Below are 23,363 nucleotides of genomic sequence, written 5' to 3' on the forward strand. Positions count from 1 at the left end.
AAAAGAAGGAATGGACGGGAAAGGGTAAGGATAAGGAAACGGGCCTTCGGTAAGCTTAAAAGATACTGTCAATAGAAGAATTGGAAACGGTACAATGCAACTATGCCAAATTCAAGAGTACTCGTTTAAGGATAGCCACATTTCATTTAGAAAAAGTCCACTGTTATAATGGATGAGACACGTGTTATCGAAATCTAACAAAATCCGAGCATGAGCACTTTATATAGACACACAAAATTAAATATAACAAAATTAAAAGGTCAGAGAGACTCTGACCTATTAATTTTGTTATATTTAATTTTATGTTTACTCTATTACGGTTTGCTCCGGAGGTATCTCTATGTATACGTATACTTATAAATTTTAAAAGATATTGACATGTGACGTGTTTAGTATGTGCTGATCCATGTTGTTTTACATTGCAGGGATCCAAAAGAAGGAATAGATAAATTACAAGGGCAGATTTGCGCAGGCTCACCTGGCCAGGACACCTGTAGAGGTGACTCTGGTGGTCCATTGATAGTAGAGAGCACGTATAACGGTATTGAACGAGAAATCCAATACGGTATAATTTCCTCTGGCTCGTATATATGCGGGATTAACGTCCCTACAAAATTCACCGATGTGAGAAAATACATGGACTGGATATTGGAAAATATAGAAGAATAACATAACATTGCGTAATGTTAACATAAGGCAAGCATAAGGCATTGAAAGAACAAGACATTGAATAAAAAACTTCAATACTAAGCCACAATCCCTACGAAAGCGCCCCGTGTCAACGCAAGGCGACGTTTTATAGGATTCTAGCCTCTAGTATAACGTTATACATGTATGTATTTAGTTACCATTGCCATTTTTAAGTATATATTTATTCTATATTCTAACTTGAATCGTGACAAGCGGTTATTTTAAGTATTCAAAGAGGTTTAAGTAAAATATTTCAAGGCAACATTTGAGTTTTTTTTGGACAATCGACTATTCGTTCGACATATTTGGCGGTAGGATTATTCACATCACAGAAAAGTTAATCGCAGCAGAATATGGTAATCACACTAATATTATAAATGAGAAAGTTTGCTTGTTTCTCCGTGTATCACGCAAATTACTGAACGAATTTTGATGAAATTTGATATACAGACATGGTATAAGCTGATTGGATGATAGGATACTTTTTTCCCGATATTAATCGGGAGCATTAGCTCCCTTGGGATAAAACAGGAATCTTGATATCCGGGCGGAGCCGGGACAAGCGTCTAGTTTATATATAATTCGCATGTAATTCATTTTAAGTGAACGAATTGTTCTAATGAGTCAATAAAGTTTTTAAACCTATGAAGCTTTTTAGAGTGGTGTGTGATTCGTCAGTGAATCATAAATCGAGTTCACAATAAAACGTACATTTCGCTATGCGCCAACTTATTCCCTTTCGAGATTAAATGGAAAGACCCGAAGCCCCGACAAGGCTTAAGACGCCACTGTTTTTTACGCGCACACTGATGCCCATATGTGTCATTCTAGTACCAACCTTATTTTCTGGTCGTCCCACATATATAAACTTCGACCAAACTATATACACAACACTCATAGGGTTATTCCACATTTTTATGTCTTTATATAACTTTTTTTTGTTCTCCCTCCTTTTCCTCGTTTCAAAGATTTTTACCTTCTTCAGAATATATGGCTACTACTACTGGCTCTTTTGAGCTTCTCAACCAAATTGTATAATGATTAAAGTGAAGTAAAGATTTATTTATTTATTTAATTATTTCTTTATTTACCAAAACCATAAGCTTTACCATTTTCCTGCGCCGCGGCGTTTTCTTCAAAAAGTACCTATGACATGTGGGACACATCTGCCAAAAAAATGCACGTTTGATTCAGAGAACATAGACATAGTTTCGAATAGTTTTTAATCTATTTTAACAAAATGGAATATATTATTGATTATTTTCTTTGGTTTAATATTATGTAAACATTAAACCAATTCAATATTGTGAATATTAAAATAAAATAAAATAAAAAGTTTAATAAAATTTGGTACAGATATATTTTGAGTCCTAAGTATCCTTACCTAAGTAAGGACATAGGATTCTTATTCCGTAAAAACTGGGTGGAAACTTAGCTAGTAAAACCCCAGATAGTCAATGTTTTTGCTAAATACATATTTTTTATTAATATATATCACATTATTCAATAAGTAATCGCATCATTTTGGAATATATACTTTATCTTTTATATATTAATATAAAAGATAAAGTATGTATTCACAATAGTATACAAACAAACTATTAATAATATTAAATAAACATATAAATAGATAAAACAATATAAATGAATAAAATGATATAAAGCAAAAAAAGTTTAGACTATAAAATTTATGAAGTACAACACGAAGAGTAATAATAGTTACTTGCATTTCCTTAAACTTATCTAATGACTGTGCTTTTTTTATTAGTTCAGGAAGAGCGATCCACAGTTTTTAGCCCGAACAGTGAACGAAGTATAATAGAAACCAGGGTGATGTGGTGGCATACCTAAACGATACAGTGGATCTAACTGGTTAGTTATTGTTACCCCTAAAGACGAAATTTTCCTTTAGGTACTTCGGCATCTTTGGGTTGCAAAACCTGATAAAGAAGATGCAGCACATGAGCATCCCGGCGAAATCGGATCGGTAGACCAAATATGAATCGTATGCAAAGATTTTACATTCAAATTTCTACTCAGAATTTGTCATTTATTTAATTTGTCTGTTGGTTATGAATGTTATCAAAAAGGTCACAAGTATGTAATTAGATCGATAATATTATACTAAGTGCTAACTTCATAATTATTAATAAAATACATTTTAACTAAGATAATAAAAAAAGTGAAGTCCCGTGTCCCCTAGTGGGGTATGGGGCAGATGATGTACATCTGTTTCATTGATCGATTTTCTTTTTGGACAAGTGGGTGATCAGCCTTCTGTGTCCTGCCAGACCGAGACTTTTTTTTTTTGCGTCCCCACCGGGAATCAAACCCAGGACCCCTCGGTTCTAAGCTCACGCGCTAACCACTGTACCAAGGAGGCGGTCAAGATAATAAAGAGGAGATATTTTTAATGTTTGTAATCAATGTACTCAAAAACTACACAGCCGGTTTACAAAATGACTAAGATACCAAAACAAAAATGTTAACATAAAATAAAAAAAAATCAAATACAAATACCTTCTGTGAGGATACTTAAACAATATCGGTACATATTCATTTATTATACGCAAGTGAACCACACATGATTCCTGTACACAGTACATATTACGCTTTCACCACATTGAACCTACATGCCATAGCTAATCACTACATAGTATGAAACAAAGTCGCTTTCTCTGTCCCTATGTCCCTATATGCTTAAATATTTAAAACTGCGCAACGGATTTTGATAGGATATTTTCTAATAGATAGAGCGATTCAAGGGGAAGGTTTATATGAATAATAACATCCATTAAACTACTCCAAATTTGACGCGAACAAAGCCGCGGGTATTATATAAATTAATATGAATCAATACATACAATTCATACGAAAGTCTCAAATAAGCTTCCACATCACATAGTAGGTGATACAAAAGAATTATACTCATATCATCTAAAACATGTCTTAATAAATAAATAAAATCTTCATTTTGCCAAAACATTATACCTTACATAACTATGTACATTATCTCTTAAATTAGAAAAAAAATCTGTATTATATTAGACAGTCTAATTAATTAGTCAATCATAATGAGTGCCAAATATATTTGAAATTGATGATTGAGTGGTTATCATCAGCACCACTACAGCTGATATCGCATCGAACTTACGTTGCATTGGAATATCCCAGATGAAATTGACTGGAATTCCCCGATAGCAGTTTTATACATTAAAACAGTAGATATGATATTTATAAACATTACCTTCATAAAATCTTATTACTCAGTTAAAGGTTTGCTATATGTAGTACGTATGTATGTATCTCTATTCATAGAATAAGATATACCCCCCCTCAGTATAAAAATGCTGTAAGTTAAAAGATGGCCGACATCTCTATAGCTGAATAAGAAGAAATATATTTTGATATTGACGTATTCCGTTTACTGAAGTATGTTTTTAGGATTCAGTACCAAAAGGGTAAAACGAGATCATCTATTTATCTGTCTGTCTGCCTATCCGTTCATCTGTCCCCAGCCTGTATCTTATGAATTTTCATAGATGATATATGCCTAGTATTTTCTTGTGTTTGGTTTCACGCGAGTATTATACATTTAGAAATTAAAAACTTTTCATCGGATTTTAAACGCGATTTATTCATTATATTATTAACCCGACGTTTCGAACACTTTACAGCGAGCGTGGTCACGGGGAGACTGGACGGACACGGATAGGTTGATATATTCCTGTTGGTATAACAAGAACTAATAAAAAATTAGGTTTTCCGTAACAGTTGACCCGGTGATTAATTGCATGGCGGTCCATTCTCTTGAGATTCTTTAGCTAAGGTATATATATATTATCATATGTATATATATATACATATATACATATTATACGGACCCCTAGTGTCGCGAGTCCGATAGTCCTAGCCATAGGCAAAAGCTCATTACCATAATTGACTCAAAGAAGAAGTATCAAAAATATTTTATCAAAAATAATTATATTTTTTCTTTTTGTAAGTTAAATAATTTAAATAAATATAATTTGTTCAGAAGAATATATTTTGCAAATGTTATAGAATTCTGTAAAAATTGCTTTCACTATTGAAAGAAAGAAGTTGCTTTCACGCCCACCTACTTCTAACTTTTCCTTATATCTTAAAAGGTTTCATTGATTCAATAATTATGGTTGCATTTTATTGCTCTCTTTTTTGGAAAAATTAATTAATTCGGTTTACATTTTCCAACAAAACATTAATTGTAAAGTATACATCGTTCGATTTATTCCATACTACTGTGATATCTTTATTATTTGTTGTGTCGGAGTCGTAGTATTGGATACTATCTTATGGGAAAAGAAAATAAAATGAACCTAGAGATATTCCGTTCTTATAACGCGCACATACACATAATTTTTATATATTTATAGCACGATATGATACGGCAGTCGCTCTAAGACATTCGTAGAGAATATACACCTCAGTGTAGTAGTTATCTCATTAGCCACGATGTGGATAAAATCATCATTATTTAGCATTTTGTTCTTATATATTTGCAGAGAGGTGTCGAGCAGTGAGTACTCCGTAAAACTATTTATTAGATACATAAAACAAAATAAAAATTATAAACCATTTTGGATTTAACTAACTTGGATAAAATTCGGTACTAAAATAGCTTGAGACCTGAGAAAAGACATAGAATAGGTCTAGGTCTTATCTCAGAAATCCCACGAGATTGTTTTCCTTAGACTAAGTGGGTGAAACAGTGGGCGGATGGCTAATTAATATTAAATACTATTCAATTAAAAATATAACCATTTAATGAGGGATTTAAATAAAAAAATGGATTGGCTATTTACATCAGTTTATTAATGTCAAATGATATATGATCTCAAATGATAAAAATTGGTGGATGGCGACCTATGTGATATGGTGGATAAGTAATGGATGCAGCTAATTATTGAGATCTTTAACTTATTTCGCTTACTACACAAGAAACATTAAGTTAAACATTATTTCAGGAGAATGCAGTGATTGTCAAAAGTATACATCATGTCAGCCCGCTCTAGATCTACTAGCAGCAAGAAGACATGACGAAGCCAAAACAACATTTCTAAAAGCACATTGCGGTTTCGATGTGAATGAGACATTGATAATGGTACGTTAGGTCTACTTTCTTCCGACGTCCCAAAACGAAGGAGGTTTGCAATGCCACCGTAGTATTTTTTTGACACAGCAGTATGCTATTTCACGCCGGTCTTCTGTGGGGGTGTGGTACTTCCCCGGTGCAAGCTAGCCCAATTCGTGCCGAAGCATACTCGACTACCATATACAATGTATAACTTCAAAATGTTCCATTTATATTATGTAGGTATGCTGCTCGGATTTCACGAATGGGGTTCATGGCAGCCTAAGCGATACGGAGAAACTAAAGTTATTGCCCGAGACATGCGGCAATATTCAGGAAAATCGTATTCTTGGTGGACCAGTAGCTAACCTCTATGAATTCCCCTGGATGGCCCTCATTTCCTATAACACACGTAAGATTTTATGATTTAATTTACTGTAGTAAAAAAATCTTAAAACTTTCTCAATTAAGCAGATAAGTTTTGGAATATGGAATTAACAAAGATGACGGCATTTATACAGGGGAATTAATATGTTTAATGTCGTGGCGTGGCGTATTTCCCAGGTTATGGCCTTCAATTTAAATGCAGTGGTTCTATAATAAACAAACGGTACATCCTAACCGCGGCTCACTGTGTGCAAGGAGAAAACATCGCGGGTGTTCGCCTCGGCGAGTTTGACGTCCGCTACCGAACAGATTGTATGGGACAAGATCCAAACTTAATTTGTGAAACGCATCTACAGGTAAATGAGACAAAACCTATTATTACTACACTAATGCAAAGATAAACTCTTATTTCATGTTCTTAGGTTTTATATATATTTCATATTTATTATATATTTTTTTTCATTCCTTCTTTCACTTTTATTTTGTCACTTTCCTAGACAAATTCTGAAAAAGGAAATCCCATTTGCCCAGTTCAAGAAAATCATGGAATTAGATAATTATTTAGGACTTGAATCCTTTGTTTTCTTTTCAGGATGTTCGTGTCGAAGAAAAAATCGTACACGAAAATTACTCGTCATTACCCCGGATTAATAATGACATTGCTTTATTACGACTTTCGGAAGACATTGATTTTAATTATAGTAAGTTAGCAATAACTCTTTGTCAAAAATTATTTGCAATGCAATTGTTAATTCAGCGTACTGTTGGGCTCCGCTGTTGAATTAAAATAAAGCACCTTTTTTGTAGTATGTACGGTGAAATCCTCTAGTTGTTCACGTCCGTTGAAGTTCACGCAAACGAAGTCGCGGGCACTAGCTAGTAGATAATATTTATCAGAAAAATATCTATGTAGGTGTTACGGAGTTCAAGGGGCATAGCTGTATTTTATAATTCTTATAGGAAATGTTGGCCCCATCTGCCTTCCGGTGACTGAAACTCTGAAGAACACGTCTTTGAGTGGAAAATTCGCTACTGTGGCTGGTTGGGGTTTCGGTGGGACAGGACGGGAGTCGCACGTGCCTTTGAAGGCGTTTGTACCCATTAATAGCGAAGCGTGTCTCAGTTTCTATAACAGGTTAGTCATGCTTTCATTATGATTTTACAACGCAAAGTATTTATATCACTGGTCATTGCATATATGCTTTCAAAATCTAACATTGCGTTTAATATGTCTTTATTATTACTTGTTGATATGAAAGTGTGAGTCTCTAAACTCTACAGTGTGAGCTTTTGAATGTTCGTCAAATCTAAAGACCCAAAAACTCTCATAATTCCTACCGTGTATATTCCCGCGAACCTAGCTATATACTCAGCTAAACCATGTTTTTTTTTTGACAGGACAGCAAATGAAAACGAAGACAGAACAAAGAAAGAGATATGCGCAGGTGACCTCAATAAGGATTCCTGCAACGCTGACTTAGGCGGTCCACTTATGTTAGAAGAAAAATATAATGATTTTTATCGATTTATTCAATTCGGTATTGCTTCGCATGGACCATTACGATGTGGATCGAACTTCCCAGCAGTATATACAGACGTTAGATACTTCGTAGACTGGATCTTGGAAAAGATAAAGCCTTAGCAAATATTTCATAGATAAAATCATCAGTAAATGAATGAACTATGTTGTTTTATGTATTTCTAGTGATAAGTTATACTAAAATATATTATTATGACTTTGTACATTTGTTCCCTCTTCGCTCTACCCTAAATCAACAATACTTCCCAAAATACTATACTACGCGCGCCAGCTGGCGAAACATTTACTAATACAAGTAATATTCACAGACCTTAGAAGCAACAAACATGGCATTCAGTGAGAACATTTCTAAATATTTAACCCAAATACTTCATTTTGTATTCAATGACAGTAGATACCTTAAAATATTGCTTTGATACAATTATTGTTAATGGAACTGTATTATAAACATAATTGGGTTGATTTTTACCCAAATACGCCAGGAGGTTTATGATCTTGGAATGTATGTATGTTACATATTTCTTTGGTACGTCCTTTAGTCTAAACGGCTTGCTAGATAAGCTTCAAAGCTGCTGTTAGTTTTGTTTTGACTGTGAGAGTGACAATAATAAAATATAATACTAGTGATCCTAGTAATCTCATTAAAGGGGCTATATAACAGTGAAAGATTTTTTCAAATTAGACCAGTAAATTCTGAGATTAGCGCGATCAAACAAATCTAATGTAACAAAGTAACCAAAAGGAACATCCTTTTTGCTGAATGCTCGCTTGGAAACGACTGTTTACTACCTATATGTCGAACTTGCACTGCCAATAGAAGGCATTGAAGCTACCGACTAAAGTCTGTTTCACCTTTCCACCACAACCGCGCTATTCGCCGGGATATCAGATGACATCATCGACAACCACGGCAGCGATCGCTTGTAACCAAGCCCTTAAACAGATGACAAAACTCTTGCAAGGCGCGCGATTGCGTCTCCTCCGTCCTCTGTGAGGCGGCGTGAGCGGAACACGTCTCACACCACTTCACCGTAGCGGACAATAGATGGTTTAAAGCGACCGCAACGTGCGACGACGCCTAATAAGAGGTCTGCACTTGGAACGGGGAACGGATCCGCGTGGGGGCTTTCCGCAAGATCGCGTCCTCAGAGAACGAGTCACCGCTCGCCAGGACCTGTCGCTGCTCACCATTGTACCAACAACAGAGGGCAGAGAAGGACCGGTGACCGCGACTAAGCGAGCACGGCTCGGCCCACGCGGGACACACGACAATAGTATGATCTGCCGTAGTTACCAAACAACTTCCTATAGTGACCGTATCATTTAAAATAAATAAATTTACTTGGCAATCGCATTACACAATCTTATTTTATATAATATGTATTATAATTCTTACCGGACTAATAACATTATAGATTTTTCATAATTTAGTTCAGAAGATTAATTATTTTTTGCAAATCTTCTTTATTTGTTTGGACGTTCCGATCCGAGGGGGTGCCGAAGCGACCGTCTAGTTGAAAATAAATGGTTGATTTTTACGCCCAACCTTACGTTTAATTTTAAAACATTTAATAATTCAATCATTTTATTCCAATAAATAATGCGAATGATAACCTTTTTGTTAAAAGGCAACATACAAGCTTACATAAATATATAAAAACAAACTACATGTCGAGATTATTTTGCAACTTATATAATTCAATAGTTTATTTATAACTTCTTAATATATTAACGGACGTTCCCCAAAGCGTAGGAATTTCTCAGTTCGACTGTTTTTTTTTTTGTTTTGAAACTTGATAACTCCGTTGATTTTCAACCGATTAGCGAAATTCTTTATGTATTTCATAGTCAATTGTTGTTGCTTGATCCTATTTTATAAACTGGAGCAGTGCCTCCCCAACAGGGACGTTGGTGTCAATTTTAATGGAAAAGAGTTCAAAATGAATAAATTCAATTCACATATTTCAACAATACATTTGTAATTATTCTAATAAAACATTTCGAGTTATTCTGTTATGCTGTGATATTTCTATTATGCTATATTTGTGGTGAGACGGAGCAGTCGATATCATCTTCACAGTGGTAATTGTATTAAGGAAAAAACATCACATAAAGCTTACAGATATCTTGTTTTTGCAACGCTCACACACATAATATTTATATATTTATAGGATGGCATAAGACGGCAGTCGCTTCAAGACATCCGTAGAGAATAGACACATCATTGTAGTAATTATATTATTAGTTACAATGTGGATAAAAACATTATTATATAGTATTTTGTTCTTACATATTTGCAGAGAGGTATCAAGCAGTGAGTAATCCGTTATATTATTTATTAGATACTTAGAATAAAATAATGTGCATGTTCTATCAATAACTCCATTGATATTTATAAAAAGAATTATCTGCGTTGGGTTCTTAAACCTGTTTTAGGATTGATTTTGTTTATAAAAATATTACTCATACGTATTTTAATGAGAACATAACCTCTCGTATATAAATGCTCATAAATTATATAGGTTAATAAGTTCTTGGAAACACAGGTTTTCTTGAGAAAACGCAAGACTTTTTCCTTTAATAACATTCAGTCTTTCCTTCACCTGTTCTTCCCCGACTTAACTTTTAATCGGATAAATGGATCAATTTTTATTATTATGTTTTTTGTTAATATCGCAATTTTATTATATAAATTAAACACAAAGATCCTAACCTAACAGTTAATTAATTTTATTAATTCCGATTAGTTAATCTAAACATCTAAAATTGATAGCAAAAAAAAGCTTGTTTACTGTTTAAAATAGTTTAACCCATTATTTTTATGAAAAGAAACAATTTATCTAATCGTTGATGAAAAAAATAGCTTATAGCACGACCATAAATTAAGCAGCTGCATTGACAAGAATAAGGTTTTATATTTCCAAAACTGCTGGGGGAGAACATGGTGAAATGTAGGATTTGACCAAAAAATGACAATAATATAGATAAACTCAAAAAAAAAAACAGTGGTGGCTCAGTGGTGAGAACCTCGGACTTCAAAATCGATAAGTCGGGGTTCGAGACCGGGCGAGCGTGCAGGAAATAAATTGATTTTTCAATTTATCTGCGCATGTGGATAACATCACCATTACTTAAAACGGTGAAGGAAAACATCGTGAGGAAACCGGCATGTCCAAGAATCAAAAAGTTCGACGACATGCAACATCTGCCAACCCGCACTTGGCCAGCGTGGTGGATTATGGCCTGAACCCTCATAGGAGGCCTGTGTCCCAGCAGTGGGAACATGTATGGGCTGATGATGATGCTGATGATAGATAAACTGGAATTTCCTCAATGCAAGACAAAAATCAAAGCGTGTGGGCCATATAATATCTTGTGAAAATTAATAACAATAAGTCGTCAGATAACTTAACATTTTAAATAACCATTCTGTTTATTTGCAAAATATAGGAAAGAGATTGCAAGTTGCTATTTCAGTAACACAAAAGAAATGAGGTATTCGACAAATTGAATTTTAATTAAGTTTAACATTATTTTAGGAGAATGTAGTGATTGTCAAAAGTATACGTCATGTCAGCCTGCCCTAGATCTACTAGCAACAAGAAGAGATGACGACAGTAAATTAAAATTTCAAAAAGCATATTGCGGTTTCGATGAGAAAGAACAATTGTATATGGTACGTTATACTTAAGGTCTATTTTCAATTAACACCCAAAAAATTATGGTGGCTCGTAGTTCAAGCAAGCACTTTTAATTGCCTTTCGATTTTCCTATTTTAGAATTTGTATTATTGCCTCTCTCGCAGGGACGTTGGTGACCCATTCTGTAGAAAATAATGATGGTGATTTAAATAAAGTGGTACATTATACTGGTATAATGTAAAATTTTACAAAATATTTGCCCAAATACTGGTATTTTGTCCAATATATTTGTAGTTACAGTAACAATATTTTTATCTACGAACTGATATTTTTATTCTGAGTGACTTGTATATAGAGCTAATAGAATAACTTCAAAACGTTCCCATTGTATTATTGCAGGTATGCTGCTCGGATTTTTCGAATGGGATTCAGGCAAGCCTAAGCGATAGGAGCGGCGCTGCCCTAGACAATACGGAGAAACTAAAATTATTGCCCGAGGTGTGCGGCGATATTGAAGGAAATCGTATCGTCGGTGGATCAGTAGCTAACCTCTACGAATTCCCCTGGATGGCCCTCATTTCCTATAACACGCGTAAGATTTTATGATTTAATTTACTGTAGTCGAAAACTCTTTTAACTTCTCTTAAATCTTCTAAAGTCCAGTATTTAGAAGATTTAACAAAGACAACGGCATTTATACAGGGGAATTAATATGTTTAATATCGTGGCGTATTCCCAGGTTTTGGCCTTCAATTTAAATGCAGTGGTTCTATAATAAACAAACGGTACATCCTAACCGCGGCTCACTGTGTGCAAGGAGAAGACATCGCGGGTGTTCGCCTCGGCGAGTTTGACGTCCGCTACCGAACAGATTGTATGGGACAAGATCCAAACTTAATTTGTGAAACGCATCTACAGGTAAATTTAACATCAACAAAAATATAGACTCTTTACATATTAGCTATATATTTTACATATTAGCTATTTAAAGTTTTCTTTTATCTCTCTTTCACTTTGTCATTCTCCAAGACATTATCCGATTTGCCCAGTTTAACAAAATTGTGGAAATTATCTTAGTCTGTGTACATATATAAGAACCTAGATGCGACCTCATATTTTTCTTTTCAGGATGTAGGTGTCGAGGAAAAAATCATACATGAAAATTATCAAACATTACCGTGGGTTAATAACGACATTGCCTTATTACGACTTTGGGAGGACATTGACTTTAATCATCGTGAGTGTATCTATAACCTAATTTATTTTGATATCGGACATTATATTATAAAATATATAGTTTTATTCCTATTTCACATCTACGTTTGAGCAAAGCTGGCAGCTACGAAGGATATACCTGCCCAATTTAATAGTTCAGAAAATTATTCAGATCAGTAATAACCATCATCTCATCCTTATGAAATCAGCATGTCGAAGAATCGCAAAGTTTGGCAACAATTTACACAGAATCCAATGTGAAAAATAACTTTCGGTCTACATTTATACATGAGAATTGTGTCCTTCCCTTGAGAAATAAAATATAATTGGAAAAATACTTAAAAAAAAAACACGCTTTAATGATAAATGAATACTACTAATATATTTAATAAGATAAATTCATGTAATTGTTGTATTATCGCCGAGCCTTGATAAGAGGACAAAGGTTGAATTAATCTGTTAATTAATTCTGTCCGTTCCGAATGACTCAAAAATAAGTCTTAAAGAGTACATTTTATACGTATATATGTATAAATATACATATGTATAATATGGCCGGACCAATTCGAATAATTTCCATATCGATACATATTAGTGAATATTAAGAGAACGATAAAGATAAACAATTCAAAATGTGAGCAGCATAAACAATGGGGTATCACAAATATTATAATATTTGTGTTAAATATTTATATAAACAAATAATTTCATATTTCTTATAGAAAATGTTGGCCCGATATGCCTTCCGGTGACTGAAACTCTGAAGAATACGTCGTTGAGTGGGAAAAAGGCTACTGTGGCTGGTTGGGGTCTCACTGAGACAGGCCGGGAGTCGTCCGTGCTATTGAAGGTGCAAATACACATCAAAAGCAAACAAACGTGTCTCAGTTTCTATAACAGGTAAAACTCGCTATATTATTCCATGTCACAAAAAAAACATGTACACAAAAAACCTAACAATTAGGTAAAAAAATTTTTTGTACATATAAAATTATTGATGTTCTTTTGATAATATTCTGTAGGATTATTGTATGAAATCGAAATTTTTCTATACTACGCTTAGTGTACCGAACGTTAAGAGATGTAGTACTTATAATCCCTCCTAATAATAATTATAAAAGCCAAAGTAGCTCTGTTTGTTTATCCCTTATTCACGCTTATAGGTTAAGAGCTCAGAAACAATATGTAATCGATTTTATTCCGAACATCGCACGGGAACAGGACCTTTGCAAGGTAAAACCCACATCTGACGCATTGATGACCTCATATGTTTCATAGTCAATTTCAAATATCTCAAGACACAAACAACGTTTAAGTCATAAAACCCAAAACAGACGGGGTATATTCATGCGTATCTCGCCACCTAGGTATGCCACTCTTCTGAACCATGTTTTTTCCACAGGAGAGCAAACGAAAACGAAGACAGAACCCAGAATCAACTATGCGCAGGTGACCTCAACAAGGATTCCTGTAATGGTGACTCAGGCGGTCCTCTTATGTTGGAACAACTATATAATGACGTGGATCGATTTATTCAATTTGGTGTGGTTTCGCATGGACCAAAGAAATGTGGATCGAGCTTTCCAGGAGTATACACAGACGTTAGAAACTACGTAGACTGGATTTTGGAAAAGATAAAGCCTTAATATATGTAATAATAATATCGGTTAATGGGCCATATTGATATCTCCAAGGTATAACATGCTGTTTGTTGATATAACATGCTGTTTGTTGTGTCTAGTTTGGGGACCAATCTACCGTTTATATGTTGTATTGAATATGCCCAATGCACGATACTATTATTATCATACAGATCAAATTTATTTATCAGTAAATTAATAAACTATTTCGTTGTAATGAATGTTTTATTACATTTCATAGGTCCTCAAATAGTAATTTGCACATAACTTCGGATACATACATTATTTACCCTATTACAAAACACATTTTTTAAAACATGAGTCCTTTTCTTATTTTCCCTTATTTAATTTTGCTTCGTTTGATTTCCAAAATCTAATAAAAGAAAAAAAAGGAAAAAGTGAAATTAGGAGTTTATTATTAATTAGTGAATTAGTTAGGCGTATTAGATATGGCATTCGCTAAGAACATTTTTATATTCCTCAAGAAGCAAAAGACTTCTTATGAATTCGTATACCTTCAATGTTAACTTGATTCAAATACATGCACATCATTTATTTTATACCGACTACGCTAGAAATAGGGTAAAGTTTTTGAAATGTATGTTTGTGTATCTTAGATTCATCTTGATTGTGAGTAGTATAAAAAACAAGTAGTAATATTTAAAATGTAACTTACTCCAACGATTGTTTCATTTGAAAGCGGTTCCCTCAAAAATTAAATATTCTAGCTATCTACAAATATTTAAAATTTCAATCTGATTGACTTGTATTTAAGTAATTCGTAAAAAATTATTATATTGTGGGAATCGATCACGCTTCGACACGAATTGGGCCAGCTTGTACGGGGAGAGGTACCACACCCTCACAGAAGACTGGCGTGAAATGGTGGCATGCAACCGTGTTTCGTTCGGTATATATTGAAGCTGAGGCCCTTTTTTTCTTACTCTTCCCAGTCTAATCCTTCTTTCCAGCTGCCAATCCCTTCTTTATCACCCTTACCTCTTAAAAGCGAACTCGCACAATTTTTGGCGCTATATATATTACGACATTCAATTTGGAACATATATTCTATTTGAAAATGGGATATCAATAAAATTGAAAATAATTCCAAAAATATCACTAAAATCTAGGAAATGGAGTTGGTTACAGAAGAATTTTTTAGTTGTCATGTCATATTTTTGTTAAAATTAATTATGCAAAAAAAGAGTTATCTATCAATCAATTTATTTGAATAGTAGATATTATATGAAGTAAGGAGGCCGATACTTGTAGATAGTACCTGTCTACTACCTATTCCACTTAGCTGGCACCGAATTGAGGTACAGGTAATGAGTAGGAAGCGATTTGAATAATTTATAAGTGCAATTTGTGATTCAAGCCGGTTGAATTTGTGTTTACAAAAAACATTGTAGTACTTTTCGTAGGATCACCATTAGGATAGGAGAGGTTATTCATTAAAGTGACTGGGATATTCATTAGTACAAATATAAAACAACCAAATAGTAAAAAAATATTTTATTTAAAGTTACATTGGTGATAAATGTTCGGTCCTATCAGAATCATAGAAGAGTTTTTAAGTTATATGGTGCCATACAAATATACAGGTTACATTGTTACGATGAATACAGTTTTTAGAATAGAAAAATTGGTTTGTATTGAAAATTCACTAAAGTTCTAGATCTAACTGAAAAAATAAAATATCAACCGAACCCTACCAAGTCCTCGAGCACTTCGATCATTAATTAGAACTTGATAAACAATCAGCCACAAAACATATCCTGTTGTTTAGTTATGTCTTTCATGCTATCAGTTGGAGCATGTACAAATCTTTAATGTCGTGTAGAGTTACTACTGTAACACTAATGTAAAATAATGGTTTCAACTTCCAGACTGGACCAGAAATAGCAACAAAATCATGTTCAAGCGCGACACTCTTATGAGATATTGACATTTATAACTGTATGAAAAATATAACGTTAACGTTCCCTATTTAATCATGGTTCTATTGTTTCGAGTATCCAATCAACATATTTTCTAACATCAGTGTATGTTCCTGGTGTAGAAGATCCGCATTTAAACCTAGTACCATATGATACTATACCAAATTGAACAAAGCGCATTGTATCACCATACTCATCTTCTAGCATTAGTGGCCCCCCTGAGTCTCCCCTGCAGGAATCTCTGAAGCGTTCACCAGCGCAGATTTGAGTTCTGTAATCAAAATTATGCGTATTAAGTATGTGGTGTACATCCTATCCTACTAATATTATAAATGCGAAAGTTTGTAAGGATGTGTGTGTGTTTGTTGCTCTTTCACGCAAAAACTACTGAACCAATTGCAATGTAACTTGATACGTAGACAGCTGGACAATTGGAATAACATATAGGCAACTTTTTATCCCGATATTCCTACGGGATACGGATTTACGCGGGTGAAACCGCGGGGCACAGCTAGTCAATAATGATAATAATTAGGTTGCTACTCAAATTAAACCATAGTGGAAAGCAGACACTTCTAAAATCATTGCTATAGTAATATCTACAACCGGTGTCACTCATATCAAATCTTAGGATTCTCCAAATGCCGTTATCTAAATTTACACTCATCCAAACAGCTAAGCACCTGTCGTCTCACCCGAAAATTTATTTCTAACTCCCACATCTATGTATTTAATTCCCGTGTAAAATACGTAAAGGGACAAGAAGAACAAACTAAAAATAAGTGAGCAAGATGCGAAAAGTACAAATAATTTGTTATTTAAAAATAAAATTTTGTTTGATAAGAGACTTGAAGGAGCTGATAGATGAAGGTTTCCTTATGTTGAAATGGTGTGAGTTCCACAACCTCTCAGCTAGCACGGTAATGGAAGAATTCTAAAAAAGGGTTTTATGAGCAGGCATGCGAAACATGCGGTTTTCATTGTGTACAATATTGACAAAATATGTAAAAGCATACAACAAACCTTGTTTTATTCACACAAACTACGATAGGCACAGTAACTTTCAATAAGACAGTAGAGGCTTCCGATGTTTCTATTAATCCCCATCCACTAACGACAGCATTTTTACCAATCAAATCTTCATTTTGTAGATTTGGATTTAGTGGTAGACATATAGGTTGAACATTAGCTAAAGGGGAAAAGCATAATCAACTATTAACAGTTAAGTTTTTACTTCTAGATTATTTTCATTTATAGTTTGTAGCTAGTTTTAAAACTTGTTAAGCTTTGTAAATATTCAATCGTAAAATAACATTATTATTACAAATGTATTCATAAATCCCAAGATGGAGTGTGATTGTTTCACTCAATTTAAATTACAAATTATCATTATTTTGTTTTTTTCTTTAAATGCAAGTATAGGTTTACCTATTTTCTGATACTGCAATAAAAAAGGGTAAAAGAAATATAATGGACTAACACAAAAATGCACATGTTCATTCCAAGATAAGATTATTTCGGTGAGATTGTCAGGGTGAACATCAAGATTTTAAGTAAACTGTAAAGCTAGGACCAAAGAGTTGAAGAAAATGCTTACCAGGTGTAAGATTGATTTCTTCGGCTACACGTATCAAAGCAATGTCGTTAATTCGCTTTTGGAAATTCCATTTCGGGTGCGTAGTGATTTTGTCAATGGGAATATCCTAGAAAATTTACAATTAGAATTAAATTTTGTTGCAGAAATTTATTCCCTAGAAATAGAGTGTGAAAAATATTCAACTTTCAATTTGCTCCGATACTCCATTAAATTATTTAACTTTTGTTATCTTCTTGTATGCTATTCTGTGAATCGAAGAAGAAGCTATAACGTAAACAGCTGAATAGAACAAAAATGTAAGTGAACGGGGAGCAAAATAAATAGATAATGTGTCTGATTGATTGGTTTGCCTTCAGCAAATGTTCTGGTTAAAAAAAAAACAAGCACAAAAACGCTTTCGCATTTATAATATTACCAAAGTGAGGAGGATTTTAAATAGTCTTTTTGGAATATTTACCTGTATATGAGTCTCGCACATATTCTGATAACAATCTTCTGAGGTACTTATATCGTGTTCACCGACGCGCACACCAATAATTGTGTCTTGTATACAGTGAGCCGCAGTCAGAATGTACCTGGAGTTAATTATACTGCCACTGCATTTGAAGTCTATCCCGGTTGCTGAAAATTGTTAATATTATAAATTAATTGATAATAACATTTGAATGGGAAATGTTTAAAGAATTTTTAAAGTATCTTAATGTTACAAAAATAAAAATTTTATTTGACAACATTTTATTAAACAAATAAATAAGTAAAAAAATAAACTTTCGAAGACGACGAAACCAAACTATTTCAGAACATGGTATGTGGTAGTCGAGCACGCTTCGGCACGAATTGGGCCAGCTCGCACCGGGAAAGTACCACACCCCCACAGAAGACAGGCGTGAAATAGCATTCTGCTGTGTTTCGTTCGGTGAGTGGGGCAGCCGGAGGCCCATATCCTTTTCCTTACCCTTCCCAGTCCTTTCCTTTATTCCTCTTGCCAATCCTTCCTTAATCCCTTCCCAAAAGTCGGCAATCCATTTGTAGAGGCGTAAGGTTTGCAATGGACCTTATGCCTCTATAAATGTTCATGGGCGGTGGTAGCGCTTATCATCAGGCGACCCACCAGCTCCATTGCCTACTGTGACATTAAAAAAAAAAAAAAAAAACAATGGCCATATGGTTGACCAAGAAACGATCACTTAAAAAAAAGAAATAATTACTATCGTTATATGAAATTAGGGCCATCCAAGGGAATTCATAGAGTCCCGCGACGTTGCCTCCAACAATTCGATAACCGTCGATGTCTCCGCACGATTCTGGTAACAGAGACGTTTTATCCTGTACAGCTCCTATTCTGGACTCGGATTTTATTGACTTAAAATCGGAACAGCAGACCTGTAATTAAATGATTTATAAATAGCATTTCTTTTTTTGTCAAATTTGAATGTAAGTTATCCAAAAAACTATCATATGAAATTATAATAATATTAATCTATACTAATAATTAATAAGCTCATCATTAGCCCATATCACACTTCTGGGACACAGGTCTCCTATGAGGCCTTAGGCCATAATCCACAACGCTGGCCAAGTGCGAGTTGGCAGATAACAAATGTCGTCGAATTTTTAAATCTCAGACATACCGGTTTCCTCATGATTTTGTCCGTCACAGATAAATTGAAAAATCAATTTATTTCCTACACGCTCGCCTGGTCTCAAACCCCGACTTATCGATTTTAGACCGAGGTCCTCACCACTGAGCCATCACTGCTCAAAAAAAATCACCTTCTTTCTAATTTGGAAGGGCCCTTTGACGTCATCGATCCAGCCCAATTGCAAAAATAAAAATAATAAACAATTTATTTCCATCCACAAACAGATTTTACATACAACTATATGAATATGACACAATAATTATACAAAGTTGAATATGGATAATTGATGCCTGAAGTAGGTATAGAAACCAGTAGTACAGGTGACCAGTTCAAAGGCTGTGCTGTTTCAAAGCAGTTACTATATATAGTTATGTTTTCATTTCTTTTTACGAGGTTCGTGTAGTATGTGTACTCTTAGCCTTAAGTCTATAACTAAGTTCGCCATTCAGTATAAGCTTCAGTTAGATCACTCATTTGATTTGCTCCCAACTTATATAAAAACATTGTTTTTACCATGTGTTCTTTTTTGGCTTCATCGTACCCACAATGAGCTTGGATAATTCTATTCGCCGTTTCGTCATCTCTTTTGTAATTAATCAGAAACAAAAGTGGTTGACACGAAGTGATCAGTTGACAGTTACTACATTCCCCTGCAAGGCATAACATACATACGTATATAATTGGAAATAAATCGGTGAAGTGCAAGTCGATTTAATTGTTGGAGTCGAGCATGCTTCGGCACGAATTGGGCTTGCGCCGGGGAGGTACCACACCCGCATAGAAAAGCGTGAAATAGCAACATACTACAGAGTGAGAGAGGCGAAGGCCCATATCTATTTTCCTACCCTTCCCACTTTCCTCTATTCCTCCTTTGTTCCTCAATCCTTTCTTAATCCCTTGCCAATTTATGGTCGGCAATCCATTTGTAGAGGCGTAAGTTTTCATGGGTGGTGACAGCGCTTACCATCAGGCGACCATTGTCGTTGACATAAGAATGGTCAAACTTGCAAAACTAAGAGTTTCATACAGAAAAGCTAAAGAGTACTTAAGTGCTAATAAAAAATTGTCAGCGATCCAACTTATGACGGTGCTAACCGTTGTTTAACCGCGATTTTTTTATTATTTGTTATCTTATATAAACTTTATATTTTTATTATTTATAAATTATTACATAAATGCATACGTTATAAATTATTTATTAAATGCATCAATAAAATGAAAACATAAGTAATTCCAAAGTAAATAACTGTGGACTGAGGAAACATTAAAAAAAATAATAGAGGGTTGAACTTTTTTATAATTTTCATTCGACGTATATTTTTCATATTTCTACCAGGTAAATCGCGAAAATTACTATGAACTTGATTATGTTATCTTATGATATTACGAACCCGTCTTTGATGATGACTAAAACTGCATTATTCCCGCATGGCATATTATAGACCTATCATTCTCATTGTTTATCGAAGTTCTCAAAAACGAAGATTCTTGATTCGTTGCGTGGTATTGTCATTTTATTTTTGAATATCGATAACTTTGGAGGTTTCAAGCGATCGAGTAAGAATTCTTATTTTTGAGGTCTAGAGGTAACTTTGTCCAATTTGGACTCTGAGGTGGTACTTCCCCCTACTTATAAATTTTAAGCATACCCAAACTTATAAATTTTAATTCGTGTAAACTTTAAAAATCCTTGAATATATTAATTCTTGATTATATTGTTGGTCTATTTACTATAGCATCCCAATTTATATTTGACATAACGACTTCATGTAGTCCAAGTTAATATAATAAATATAAGGTAAAATACACTTATCTATAGCTATGTAAAGTTCACTTGTAAACAGCGCAGAGTGACTTAGGTCATTAATATTATGGTTCACTGATATCCGTGGCACACTTACATCAATAGGTATAAACAAGATCAAAAATAGTTTCCCTATGTAGATATATTTCGTTAATTATGTTATTATTTAGTATGTACATTTGTGAAATATATTGGCTCATTTAAAATTTGCGACAAGCTCGCAATTAGAGGGGGGACACTCGCCTACATTTGCCTCAAAAGATAGCGGAGCCATCCTTTAAGCTTGACATGAAACAACTGTTTAGTTTTGGTTAGGTTTGCAATAGACGTCTCTGTATTAGTATTTTTAAAAACTATATCTATGTTTTTATAAACTCACTTCTATCACTATGAGTAGGTTAAGATGTTACTAGTAATATGTCCTTCAAATTTAAAATAAAATATACGTTTAAAACAATAGTAGGTATAGAAATTGAAAAAAAATACTCACGGGACGAGACATAACTGCATGTTTGGAGCAGAATTATTGTAAATATTACGTTTAGTAGTAACATTCTAAATCTATGGCTCGCTTGCTTACTCGCTCGAACTCTTGTATCAACTAGTGTCCGAGATGAGTATTTCTTTCTTATATATCCGCTGAGAGCACGGCAGTGCCCCTGCCAAGTCTAGCAAACAAAACTGCGGCACAACCGTGCCATACCTTTATCGAAGCAATTTATGTCATTTTCGGTCCCCTGTAACTTTGTTGTGGTTTAAAATAGATCATTAAGAAACCAAACAAGCATTATATAAACGCTGTATATTTCAAATTTTTTTTCGCTTTGGATTTTACATACTTTATGCCTTCATGCGACGGCCGTGGAATTATTTAAAATTTAAAACATTTTTTAATAGATATTTATATGGTCACTATAAGATTTTGTTAAATTAGCTAAGTACGTAACAACTTTTAAGAAGGAACTGAATTAATTAATAACCGTTTTGGATTATATATTTATATGGATCTTACGACTTTTTATCTTCGACATATGAGTATTACTTTTTTAATATATTCTATGTACAGACACGGATTTTTTACTGTTTCATTTTACGCAAATTTATGGAAAGAATAATATATCGAATTTACTAAATGCAGCAAAATATCAAAAGACAAAAAGTTTCGAAGAATTTAGTAGTTCAAAAAAGTGCGTAGAATAAAAAAAAATGTTAGACAATGAAACTTGAGACCTTGTAAAAAAGGGAAACTGACGTAACTCCTTATGATGTATCACAATGGATACTAAATACATTTTAGACATATTGTTTCCATTTCAGTATAATTTTTTTAATTCTCATTAGAATTATCGACGGGAGCTCCTATTTTCAGATACCTCTACCAATCTTATAAAAAGGAAAGATTTCTTTGTGTATCTTTGTTCGTTTATGTTTGCATTAAAAGGGCTCCGGAACTACTCAACCGATCTGAAAAATTATTTTACAATTAGATCCCGACATTATCCTGATGAAAATAGGTTAGATTGTATAGCGGGAAAATGCTTTATTCCTACGGGATAACAAGTAATACGAGAACGGGTAGAAAGAATGATCCTTCTGTGCTTATCTTTTTTACAAAATTTCTAAACGGCTGAAGCGATTGGGCAGAAATTTTATATGAGTATTTCGATAGTTACCAACCAGGTAATTTCCAATTCAAATGGAACTGGTTGGTGGCTTTTTTCCGTATTTCAAATATAAACCGGCTTGAACTAAGGGTTGTTTTTATGCGCATTTTCATGATGCCGTAGCCTGCATTTTATCTTAATTTTTACCCGGGTCATTCCGGGAGGAGCCGGTACGAGCGACTAGTAATTTATATGTAGAGTGTTTGTAAATATATCTACTGTACTTATACTTATTATTCTATGCTACTGTTTTCAATGTTTTGTATTTAATTGGGGTTTACCAGTCACAATAATTCATATGGGAGATTCCAAATGTATAATTAAATAATAATCATTTATTTGTTTGAATTGTGGTAATACAGAGTTCACATGGTCAACAATAATATAGTCCACACAATTCGCCAAACAATTGGCATACAAATTTCATATTTTTAAATACATATTTAATCACAGTTTCATAATTGGATTAGAGAGAAATTTTAATGTTTTTAT

The 23,363-nt window shown here is 33.9% G+C and overlaps 3 protein-coding genes across 4 annotated transcripts in view; 2 read left to right on the top strand and 1 right to left on the bottom strand.

The window, feature by feature from the left end:
* LOC119828707 (CLIP domain-containing serine protease 14D-like) overlaps positions 1–7,930 on the top strand; it is a 13,318-nt gene extending 5,388 nt beyond the window's left edge. The window contains exons 6-12 of the mRNA XM_038350947.1: positions 5,111–5,245; positions 5,694–5,830; positions 6,044–6,212; positions 6,365–6,543; positions 6,780–6,888; positions 7,148–7,322; positions 7,586–7,930. Coding sequence (XP_038206875.1) covers positions 5,111–5,245; positions 5,694–5,830; positions 6,044–6,212; positions 6,365–6,543; positions 6,780–6,888; positions 7,148–7,322; positions 7,586–7,829 — 1,148 coding nt within the window. The 3' untranslated portion in view covers positions 7,830–7,930. The remainder of the gene's footprint in view (positions 1–5,110; positions 5,246–5,693; positions 5,831–6,043; positions 6,213–6,364; positions 6,544–6,779; positions 6,889–7,147; positions 7,323–7,585) is intronic.
* Positions 7,931–9,898: 1,968 nt separating this feature from the next.
* Positions 9,899–14,440, top strand: LOC119828837 (CLIP domain-containing serine protease 2-like). The gene is made up of 7 exons (XM_038351122.1): positions 9,899–10,041; positions 11,267–11,403; positions 11,768–11,960; positions 12,108–12,286; positions 12,497–12,605; positions 13,306–13,483; positions 13,986–14,440. Exons 1-7 carry the CDS (start codon positions 9,978–9,980, stop codon positions 14,227–14,229), a joined length of 1,104 nt encoding a protein of 367 aa, XP_038207050.1. The 5' UTR covers positions 9,899–9,977; the 3' UTR covers positions 14,230–14,440.
* Positions 14,441–15,723: 1,283 nt separating this feature from the next.
* On the bottom strand, positions 15,724–21,772 carry LOC119828767 (CLIP domain-containing serine protease 14D-like). 2 transcript variants are annotated; one of them, XM_038351011.1, is made up of 7 exons: positions 21,698–21,767; positions 19,917–20,053; positions 18,969–19,143; positions 18,218–18,381; positions 17,761–17,866; positions 17,187–17,352; positions 15,724–16,434 (listed from the first exon to the last, which is right to left on the bottom strand). In XM_038351011.1, exons 1-7 carry the CDS (start codon positions 21,759–21,761, stop codon positions 16,218–16,220), a joined length of 1,029 nt encoding a protein of 342 aa, XP_038206939.1. In that variant the 5' UTR covers positions 21,762–21,767; the 3' UTR covers positions 15,724–16,217. The 2 variants fall into 2 exon arrangements, with proteins under 2 accessions (XP_038206939.1, XP_038206940.1); XM_038351012.1 differs by lacking the exon at positions 19,917–20,053 and having other exon boundaries at positions 21,698–21,772.
* Positions 21,773–23,363: the final 1,591 nt, after the last annotated feature.

Source organism: Zerene cesonia, chromosome 8, assembly GCF_012273895.1.
Source record: "Zerene cesonia ecotype Mississippi chromosome 8, Zerene_cesonia_1.1, whole genome shotgun sequence".
Lineage (NCBI taxonomy): Eukaryota > Metazoa > Arthropoda > Insecta > Lepidoptera > Pieridae > Zerene > Zerene cesonia.